Consider the following 11,016-nt stretch of genomic DNA (forward strand, 5'->3'; position numbering starts at 1 on the left):
CATATCCATACATCATATGTGATCAACGACCCTTTATACAAACATCAATGATTACCCCTTATCCCATTAGATCACCCTTGTAATGCCTTCAGTAGAGTAGTACTCTGGTCTACCCCACCCTGTCTTTTGTAATAAGTGCCCAACTTGTTTTTTAGGGCAAAAACTTTTGGGTAGGGATAGAATGTAAGAGAGGGGGAAATAAAATAATGGGAATAAAATACTAGCTACACTATCAAGTATAAAAGGTGTAAGGGACTTGATTTTTGGATGATCATTATTATAATACAAGTCTCCTACATCTTCTTTCTTTCTCAGCTTTCATGGCAGCCTTCTCTCTCTTTTTGTATTTCTCTCTCCTTTCCTAGTATTTGTCTCTCCTCATCACTCTCTTTCTCTCTCTTCTGCACCTCATCTTCTCTCTCTTCTACAGTTTCTCTCTTCTCTTTCTTTGTCTCCAGTCCACTCTTTGACATCAAGATGTACACTAGAAACATGGGAGCTCAATGAATTAATCAACTAGTTGGAAGTGTGGATATTGCAATGATCTTACTGGACATTAAAATTTACATATGGTAGAATGATTACTACTGAAGATGAGCTCACACTAAATAGCATTAGTGGTGTTTTGCTCATGCCCCAATCAGTTCGTTAATTGTTATTTAAGAAACTCTGGCAATTGCACCCAAAAAAAGAATTGTTTGAGAAATGGGGTAGAGTCTATAGTGCAGAGATAGAAAAATGTCCAGCATTAGTTGTAAAAAGAAGGTGGCTCAATGTATGTGCAAGAGGCCTCCAAAGGACTTTGAGAACCGTCTTGTGAAGTTGTGCTATCCAAAAATTACCTCCAAACGATGGGAATGCCCCAAACAAAGAAAAGATCAAAAAGCTAGTATACAAAATTCTGGTAAATCTGAAAGATTTTGGTTATGGCATGTCCCACTTAAAAAGCATATGTAGATATCCTTTTCGGTTTTGATGGCGCAGCGGATCATCGTGATTATCGTGAGCAGCAGCAGTAGCAGATGCTGGTGCAGATGAGGAGGAGATGGACGTCGGGCTGGGTGCGACGTTGGCGATGTTGAGAGGATTTACTTCCGGCATTTCGTGAAATACATGATCAGTATTAATTGGCACGACGCGCGACCTGCTGCTTGGCGAATGGGCACTACCCGGCGCTATTATATAATGATAACTAGCAGCTGAATTATAGGTAGCGCACCTAATTGGTGCAGGCGCAGTACTTATAGCCGTTGTACTGTGATCAGTATAAGGACTAAAACGATAATCAAGACTGGGGGAGTCGATGGGCACCACCCATCTACTGGACTTACTACCTGTCCTGGAGCGGCCTCGGCTATGTCTGATCATATCAACGGAGTTCCTGAGCTGCATAAGGCGGCCACTGTAGCTGTAATTTCGACTCCGATAAAATTGGCCGCATGAGACTGATCGCATGACGCCTCCGATGCCGCCTCCGCCACCCACCGTCCAATCCTCCATGTGTGCCTGTATTGTTGTGGTGACACATAAATACATTATGATTATGGCACTCCATATTGATCAAAATGATACATATAGGCTTTCAAATATCTGAACCGAGCTATTAATTGGTGTATATTTACCAAGCAAATCTTTAGCTCTCCCCTCCCTCTCGTAGTCAGATCATCCAGAATCTCTCCATCACTCACTGAGTTGCGCATACTCTCAGCTTTCCCGAGGCCATGGATTTCAGCTTCCTGCAACGTTAAGTAGTGCAATGATTGTGATAAGTTCTTTGATAGATTGAATGCAAGGGGATTTAGCAATCATTTTTTCCAAAAGAAATGGCAGCTGATCACTTAGCAGCTGAGATCCTCTAACCAGCAAATTCAGTTAGCAATGCGAGCTAAGTTCCATCACAATAAGTTTTTAACAGTTTTCCATGACATTGTGAGAAATGGGCTCTTTTCCCTTGTTTTTCCCCACAGTGTTGAACATCATGAGCTTTGGAAGACTCTGCATACTTAGCTAGGTGTGATTGGGGGAAAGGGGCTAGCCCTCTTCCCCCAATCACACGTAGCTAAGTATGCGATCCCTCCCTCACAGAAGCTCATGATATTGTCTAAATTCACAATGTCAGAATTATAGTTGGAATTTGGTTAAAGCTTCTTGTGTAATTAGTATTCATCAAGCTCGTCTAATGCCAAGAACTTAGAGCCCACCACTACAGCTCTTTCGTGAGGAATCGCAGGTGCCTCCTCATATTTCGCTGTGTCCAATTCCCACAGATGTTCCGGCTGGAAGAAGCGTGGTAGAATGTACTGGCGAATGAAGAGCAGCAAGAGGAACATCAAGGGAAACAAAAATCCAGCCGCAGGGATCCACGTGATGCCCCAACAGATGAGCAGGAAGATCAGCTGGAAGACTGTGAACTGGGTGATTGTCCTGAATGGCACTGTTTCCACAAATGAAGCATGGAAGTCCTCCAGCACCCTGTTTCAGATGATATTAACAGTTCAGTTTCAATATATTGGCACTGTATGGAGTAGTAGTACCCCTCAAAGGCAAAATAATACTAAAACCGGGCCCGTATGAGCTGTCCCGAGATTGTGTATATAGTATGCTGATCATACTTATATCGTCGACTTGGCGCTGTCAAAATGAGCAGGAGTCTCTCCCAGAACTGGTTTCCTTGCACCGTCTCTGCGGCCATGTAGAGGAAGTAGCCCCATAAGATGGAGATGGGGACCATCTTGAGGAGGGGCATGGCGCCTACGCAGCATCCGATGAGGACGGCTTGGATGAGGTTGGTGACGCGCTGCTCGTTGACAATCACCGGAAGGAGCTCATCCACGTCGTTCTCCGGATCGAACAACCTCCTGTCCGCCGGAGTAGGAGACTCCATCAAGTTCAATACGTCGTGCCTGCCTGCCTTGAAACTCTTCAGCTCTCCCAAGTCTTTCAGAACCTGATGATTCATCGCTTATGAGAATCAACAGCACCGACTATGAATTGGATCAGTAACATAGAAATGATCACCATTAATTAGTCGCATTGGCACGCAAACTACTAATCAATGCACGCTAATTATGCATAATTACTTACGGATCAATAACCAATATCACATAATTACATAGCAATATGCTTCTAACTAAATTTCATTGTACATCGGAAAATTTACTAAGGCTTGCCGCTTAAGCCAAAGCTTGATTATAGTTTGAGAGCATTTTGTGAAACTATAACCAACGTAGCCAGCTGATTGAAGTGTAAGGATTTATGTGTACCAAATCAACGCCTTGGGGGGAGGTTTTAAAGACTTCTTGCATGGATCCGTATAATTCCTTCAGCGTGACTTTCTCCTCGATGCCTTTCTTGGCAGTTTTAACTAGGATCTTCCTAGCCATCTGTTCAATGAAAAATGAGGATATTTTTAGAGAGTACAATTAAAGGAAGCCAACAATATCCAAATGTTTAAACTTTATTAAGCAAAGAAAAAAGAGGGGTTAAATTCTCAATGTTAAAAATTCTACCTGCTTATTCAATTTAGCAAGGCTCTTTGTGTGCATGGGAGATTGAGGAATTAGACCACTAACAGGAGGAAGTCCTAATAGGCCACAAATGAGAACCTACACAAATCAACACAATAGCTCAATCATTTTGCTTGTATATGCACACTTGTATAAACACATGCATGTATGCATACATGTGCACATGGCACAAACACACATGCATGCAAGCATGCATGTGCGCACACGTGCACATGTACATGTGTAAAAGAAGACTTGTGAAGGGGTACCATGAATCCCAGAAGGAGCATGTCATAATGGTGAGTTGAAGGAGCTTGAAGGTTGAAGGTTTCTTGTTCAACCATTTGAGCTGCCACACCATGATCAAAGATGAAGATGCCACTAATCATGAAGGCAGGAAGAATGGCCAAGATTATGTACACATATGGCACCTCTCCCATATCCTATGAACATACAAGCAGAAAAATAAGTTATGCAGCTTTAAATGTCTAAATTCCTAAAAGTATACTCGAAACTTCACATTAAGCAAACCTTGAACTTATTTAATGTATAGGACTAGTTTATTGCTAATATTTATCAATAATATGCACCAATACTTAACTTATGTAACTCATGTGGGAATATATAAAGGTTATTACCAAGAAAGGTAGTCTTATTGTATATAAATTATAAGTAACTTGGAAGAATTACAAGATTGAAGAGAAGAGGAGGAGAAAGGAAAAGCTTTAAGAAGGGGGTTGTAGCTTTTATAAAAGTACCTTGATGGCAGTAAATCGAGAAATAGCAGGGAGGCCAGCTGTGATAGCAGAGTTATCCCAAGGGTTAGGACTTGAAAGGCGCCTAGGGATGCCAGGCGGCAAGGAATTTTGTCCAGCATAGGAAACACCTGCCCACATCACCACCATCAATGCCACCCCATAGTCCGCAATCATGGCACGTAGCCCAGCTGCAATATCATTAGCAAAATATCATTAATCATAGATTAATACACAATTATGCATATGCTCAATTAATACGATTCAAAGGACATTATAAAATCTAGTAGCTAGTTCTTCCATTAGCGAGTAGTTAATAATTTTCTATTTAATTATCACTTGTTCCTCCACATCTAGATTCTCTTAGTGCTTCACATTGGCTTTAGGCCGATGCTTCACATAGTTGATGTTACGAACACTTTCCCTACTTTCCTCCCTTTGTTAGCACTTACTTCCCATAGTTCTTTATCAAGGCTCTCTCATTCACCTATCCAATAAAAAGTCCTGTGTTGGAATCAAACATTATACACTCAAGTTGAGCTTGGATGGAGTGAACTTTGTATTATGCAATCAAGGTATGCTATAGAAGTTAAATGCCAGACATAAAGTGATTATTGCATGAAGTAAATTTTGTACTATGTGCAATGGGTTGTGAGTGCATCTATCTAGGTTTAAAGAGAACCAAAGAGCTTAATATTAAGTTCATTACTTATGTGATGTACGTAATACTCATACACTCTCTAAGGTAATGTAACTCCCACATAAAAACCATACTTCAGCTCATATTTTCTTAAAGTCACGTTGCCTTAAGCCACATTGCTTAGTGTCCTGCTTAGTGTAAACAACTCATGGGGCGAGTTGCTAAGTTAATCTACTTATAGCCGTCGTATCAGTTACAACCTCCCTCTACGTGTTTATGTATGTACGTGTACCCTACTACCCATCAAACACCCATTGAGAGAAGGGTGGGGGGAGGGGGGGGCGTATGGAGCCCCCAGGCTTTGTTATTGTTGGAAGCTCTCTCATGCATAGGGATAGAGACAGACGGAGGAAATTCGGTTCGTGTAGAGGCTCCCTAGGGGACATTTTCAGTGGGAGAGAGGAAGAAGCAAGGTCACGCTCGTCGCTGACTCACGCAGAGAGAGAGAGAAAGAGAGAGAGAGAGTGTGTGTGTGTGTGTGGGTGTGTCTCTGTCGTGCCCAGGAAAAAAGAGAGGAAGCGCAAAGGAATAAAGGGTTTAGGATGGAGGGGGCACGTGTCACTTCCAAAACTTCTTGTTAATACTTTCGTGTGTATAATGCGCAGTGTTACCCGTTCCGTATCGCCAAGACCTCGCTCCTCTGGTTATCATGGCCGAGAATAGCAGGCCCAAGCTCAGTATGAGCCCAAAGAGGCCGTTCACGCACAGCCATGCAGCCGAATCCGAGGCTGGATTGTCTTCCGATGTAGAGTCCTCGGGGCCTTCAAATTTCCGAAATTCGACCACCGCCCCCTGGATCGTCATTAACCCCCGGTTGATCAGTTTAATTAACATCATCAGCAAATTCCGATCGCCGTATTCCTGCTGTTTCTCATATAATATAATCATCATGATATCCGCTAGTCAGTGCCTATGCTTAATTACACTGACAAGCAATGGTAATTCTAATTATTAACTATAAGCATTGATCAGTTTAATTAACATCATTAGCGATTTCCGATCACAGTATTCCTGCTGTTTGTTATATATAATCATCACGAGATCCGCTGGTAAGTGCCTCTAGCCTATGCTTAATTACACTCACAATCAACGGTAAGTATAATTATTAGCTATAAGCATTGATCCCTACTCTACCTTTATCGCTTGTTGTATGAAGAGCAGAGCAACGAGCACCTCGAATAGCTCCCCTGAAATCCTTGTAAACCTCTTTGTTATAGAGCTCGCCCCATTCAGCACCGCAAACGCAATCAAAATCAGAGACGCCCACACGCACATCCTGCATTCGTTATAGGGGCTCTGGATTATGAGTTTCACGTATAAAACAACACCATGCACGGGGATTACCAGAAGATATTATAATGGTAAATGAGCACTAAGATCATTGTTAGATGTTCTCTATTTAATCGAACAACATTCTAATTAGCAATATAATTATATTTAAGTATTGATCCATACCATACTCTAATTAGCAATCTAATTACATTTAAGTATTGATCCATACCATCCTGCCCACGCTACAAAAAGGCGTGGCCCAAGGCTTTCTTTCCTCTTCGCAAGTTCGTATAATCCAGTGTAAATGTACACAGTCGGCTCGGTTACCCCCAGGATGATCAACGGCTGTCCTCCCATGACGGCATGAATTATGCCGCAAATGGCCGTAGATGCGAGTGTCTTGAACGCTGACAGGGTTCCCTCTGCACACAATTAATGGACTATCATTAGATAACCTGCAAACTGTAATCTTAAGTACTGCAACTCTTCGCAATATGAATATGATCTTATCCCCAATACACACTTCAATGCAGTACTATGCAGATATTACGGGGTCACATTGAGCATCTGATTCGTTATATATTGATCACCTGTATCTCTGTAAAGCTGTTCTCCAAGAGCTGTCACCGGAAGAGCAGTAGCAAAGAAGATATACGCACTAGGTACCAATATCCTAATTTTCACTCATACAAGAAGAGTAGGTCAATGAATGAACGTCGTTTAGGTGAAGCGCTCTATTCCAAGCAAAAACACGCTGTTAATCCAAGATTCGCGGTTACAGCAAGAAAACCAAGATTAGTTATTAGTACCTCAGGCCTGCAGCAACACCATTGTGCCAATCTCTTTTGTAAAACTCTGCTCTTCCCTTTACATCTGCAAGGATACCCTTACAAGGCACGACACGACGTCTCTCATTTTCTAAGATGCCTCCATTCTGATCGTCGACGAGATCCATTCGGGAATATAATAAGGGTCAGCCTATAGCAGCTATTAGCTGCGCGCGGCAGCTGATCAAGGACCGTAGAGAACTCCACCGTTCATAGATGTAGAATTAGTCTATTAACTAATCAGATTAATCCTGTCTCTGATCAACAGTACTTGAATCAGTACTGTTTAATCACAATTCCACGCCACTCGCTGTGAACAATCTGATTATCACCTTAGTCTGAGTTTCTTATTAGGAGAAGAGATGAGTTGGATTATCAGAGATGGTAGCAAAGAGTCGAGCGGAGCGGGAAACAAGCTGAGCAAAAGGAGATAATAATGCGCGACGATGCAAATCAAGATGTGCTGCACATTACGAGAAATGGACGGCCAGCTGCTGAATCTAGGCAATTATCATTTGATCATTGCCCTGTAAAGTTGGAGCAACCTGGGATGCTAATGAGCACGTTGGCCGATTATTATATTTGAAAGGAAGATTACGTTGCAGCACCAAGACACATGACTTTATCTGCGTTCATTGACTGCCGAAGACTGACTGTGTCATGTGAGAACAATTGCGCATTCCGATGGACCTATTCCTGTATGATGTCATGATATACATTGTTTCTTTCTGTTCAAATATCATAGAAGCATATTTGAAATATGTAAAATTTAAGCGTTGTCAATAGGCAACATACGTGTGTTCTTAAGCAGTATACATTGCTCGTTAGAGCGTATGCTTCTATAATATGATGGTATAGTGCCGTATGCTGAATCATGAGGCAAAGGTTACCTCGAGAGGGAAAAAGTAGCCTTTTTTTTTTGGAACAGGTAGAGGGAAAAAGTACCCTTCGCTTTTGGGACTCTACATACTCTACAAACATCATGGGACCCCACCACGGGCAAGTTGAGAGGTTTGTAGGGTTGTGTACTTATGTGGTAGGAAATTCAGCTCCCATTGTAGCACCTCATAGTCATTGGAATCAGCATGCCATCCTATCAATTAATATTGGCACTCTAACATGGAATGAAATCAAATGGCACTCCCTTCGACACATATAAAATAAGTTGGAGTTGACCACAACTCATGCAAATTGGCTATTTTTCCTCACGAGAGTCTACTTTGTGCTTGAGAGTAGATAAAAGGCAAAAGTAATACTCGGCCAGCCATGTCAATGTGCTCTTGTTTTTGTATGTGTGCATGTGTATATATGCCACAATGAGAGAGAGAGAGAGAGACAGAGAGAGATAGAGAGAGAATGAATGTCTCTATGTGTGTGTGTATGCGTGTGCATGTGTGCACATGCAAAGTAGGGACTCATGTGTCATAAGGTGTGGTTTGTTAAAACTTTGTATGATTTACAATACATGTTTTGACCATTAGTAGTAAAGTACAATTTGTTTCTTCCCCACATGAATCAACATAGAATCAAAGCATGGATTCAATAACAATCTTATGTAAGACCTCCCAAACAATTGGGAATCTCTATCTCAAGCACTCAACTTAATTTGGAACTATCCAAGCAATGATCCCTCACCCTTTTAGATAATTAATGAGGGCAACATGTGTTGAGATGACAAGCTCAACACATGCGAACATTAATAATGGACCGCCTGGTTAGATGGGTCCACACGTCTACACTTAGCACGTCGGTGGTCATTATGACTCTCACATGGCCACTAACTCATTACTTATTATATTCAGGTTGTTACACCTATTTACAGCTGGCATAGTTATAGTGTGAGTCGACTAGTGTAATCAGTTATGCATTGTTTGACTTAGTAGGCCACTTTCCTTTATGTTGTATATTATCTATACTTTGTGTACATTGTAAAGAGTGTGGAAGAAGAAGAAGAAACCAGCAAGAAAACGTTTTTGGCCTCCATCTCTCTTCTTGTCTCTTGAGTGAGCTTCTCCTTGTGCATTCTATGTGTGTTCGACGCAGCATCTTAAGCAAGTCCCCCCACCACGTGATTCTTGACAACATGCAAGGTATAACCGTCGATTATCAGGCTAGAGATTGATATTGGAGAAATCAAGGATCTCCTCCTTCTCGAAGCATACTAGCTTGAGGGGATATGCTCAATTAATACCCATAATCATGACTCTACTATATCATGTTCTCATGACATGAGCTAATTGATGGGATAATTTTGAATTATGTGACTTGTGAATCCACAAAGGATCTAGTTGCATGCAATCTTCTACATAGGGGCAATTAAATCGAGTAAAAATTACACATATTGGAGGAGAAACCCTTCAATAAATGCCCCAATCTTTTATATGAAACAATCACTAAGCAACCTCTAGGTCCAAGCTTGACCCCAATCCTTATCTCACGAATCATATGGTGGGGGAACTTGCTTGAATTCTTGCAATGAACACACACAATACATATAGGGAGAAGCTCACTCAAGAACACAAGAAGAGAGATAAATGCCAAAACTATCTTGTTGGTATTTCTTTCTTTACCTGCACATTATATAATGTACACCATTAGGGCCAAAAAAGTTAAAAACGACACTTTTGTTAATCTGTGGATTAAGGAAAGGGCCAAAGAGATTTTGCCATGTGGACAAAAACATGGTATTCTTGTCTCCTCTACTTTTGAGATAGTAGAGTTCATTTTGTGGTTCTCCCCTCCTATTTAGCCAAAATCTTCAAACCTTGACAAGTTTTGGTAGTCCCAATGGCCCCTATTAACTAATAAAAGCTGACAAAATCTCTGACAAAGACGTGACAAAGTTAAGTTAATCAATACCATTTTGAGAATCGGGAGAATTTTCAAAGTCTTGGCGCTCGTTGTATTTTTAATATGTCTCATTGACCTCTCTCTTTAGGTTTCTTTCTCTCCACATTGTTTGCATACTCATTGTCTTTTACATGGCATATACAAGACGTCCTTCTCGGGAGAATTTTCAAAGTTCTTGGCACTTGTAGTATTTTTAATATGTCTCCTTGACCTTTCCCTTTAGGTTTCTTTTTGTGCACATTGTCTGCATACTCGTTGTCTTTTATATGGCGCCCACAAGACGTCCTTCTCATTCTATAAACTCTTGCACCATGTATAGCAAGAGCGCAAATGGAGAATGGGAGCCCAAAACATTTACTATAAATGATTGGGTTACCATGCTACCATCTTGTAGGGGTTCTCATAGAGTGAAAAAAACAAAACAAGGGGATATCAAATATCATTGGAAGGGATGTATCTTTGCCTTCAAAACCATGCCTCAAGGTTGGTTTGCTTTGGTGCAACATGTTTACATGGCTAGAGATATGCACTTGGCTCCATGGGAATGTTTTTCCCAACAAGTACACTATAAGTTTTAGTTGTAAAATACATGTGAGTATATGGTTTTTTTAAAGGATATGCTAAATAATGGATTATCAATTGTAGATATCTTTCAATCAACAAGTTTCGAGTGGCAACCTGTGGAGAGCCTCAACGGAACATTCCATGCCATTCATAAAGAATTTACAGACATTATTTATGCTAATCAGGCCACGAGTTTTTTTCATGAAAGTGGAATTTTTGTATATTATGCACAATATGTGGTTCCTTCAAGAGCAGGTGAGTATGGATACCTTGAAGATCTGCAGTTTTACCAAGCCTCTTATCTTTGGAATGGGAGATGCCTGATGAAGCAACAATGGAGAGTTTTAAACTCAAAATTACTCAAGATATTCAAAAGGCTATGACTCCTGGAAGGATCTCTAGAAGAGTACACTTATCGTGGTTTTTACCCTTCCATGATTTTGTATCTTGCTTTAAAACAGCATGTTTACAACGGACAAAGGTTTCATGGCTAAACAAAAAATTTTCAAAGGAAGATTTGGACAAAATTTTAGACCTATGTT

The 11,016-nt window shown here is 40.9% G+C and overlaps 1 protein-coding gene across 1 annotated transcript; it reads right to left on the reverse strand.

Annotated features, from left to right (window-relative positions):
* Window positions 1-524: 524 nt before the first annotated feature.
* On the reverse strand, window positions 525-7,650 carry LOC148011065 (putative boron transporter 2). Its single transcript, XM_087671671.1, has 13 exons — window positions 7,043-7,650; window positions 6,824-6,906; window positions 6,463-6,655; window positions 6,096-6,237; window positions 5,573-5,753; window positions 4,265-4,452; window positions 3,776-3,949; window positions 3,510-3,605; window positions 3,264-3,383; window positions 2,613-2,947; window positions 2,202-2,472; window positions 1,623-1,736; window positions 525-1,506 (listed from the first exon to the last, which is right to left on the reverse strand). The coding sequence occupies exons 1-13, from the start codon at window positions 7,186-7,188 to the stop codon at window positions 925-927; spliced, it is 2,625 nt and encodes an 874-aa protein (XP_087527797.1). The 5' UTR covers window positions 7,189-7,650; the 3' UTR covers window positions 525-924.
* Between the last annotated feature and the right edge of the window lie 3,366 nt (window positions 7,651-11,016).

The sequence above is a fragment of the Lygodium microphyllum genome, chromosome 29 (genome assembly GCF_053477565.2).
Source record: "Lygodium microphyllum isolate KBCC chromosome 29, Lygodium_microphyllum_v1.1.10, whole genome shotgun sequence".
Classification (NCBI taxonomy): domain Eukaryota; kingdom Viridiplantae; phylum Streptophyta; class Polypodiopsida; order Schizaeales; family Lygodiaceae; genus Lygodium; species Lygodium microphyllum.

Coding starts and splice junctions, on each gene's coding strand:
- LOC148011065 (XM_087671671.1), bottom strand. CDS start 7,188: ATGGATCTCGTCGACGATCAGAATGGAGGCATCTTAGAAAATGAGAGA. Junction 6,907..7,042: donor GGTGTTGCTGCAGGCCTGAG/GTACTAATAACT, acceptor AGTGAAAATTAG/GATATTGGTACCTAGTGCGT. Junction 3,950..4,264: donor CTCGATTTACTGCCATCAAG/GTACTTTTATAA, acceptor GTATGTTCATAG/GATATGGGAGAGGTGCCATA.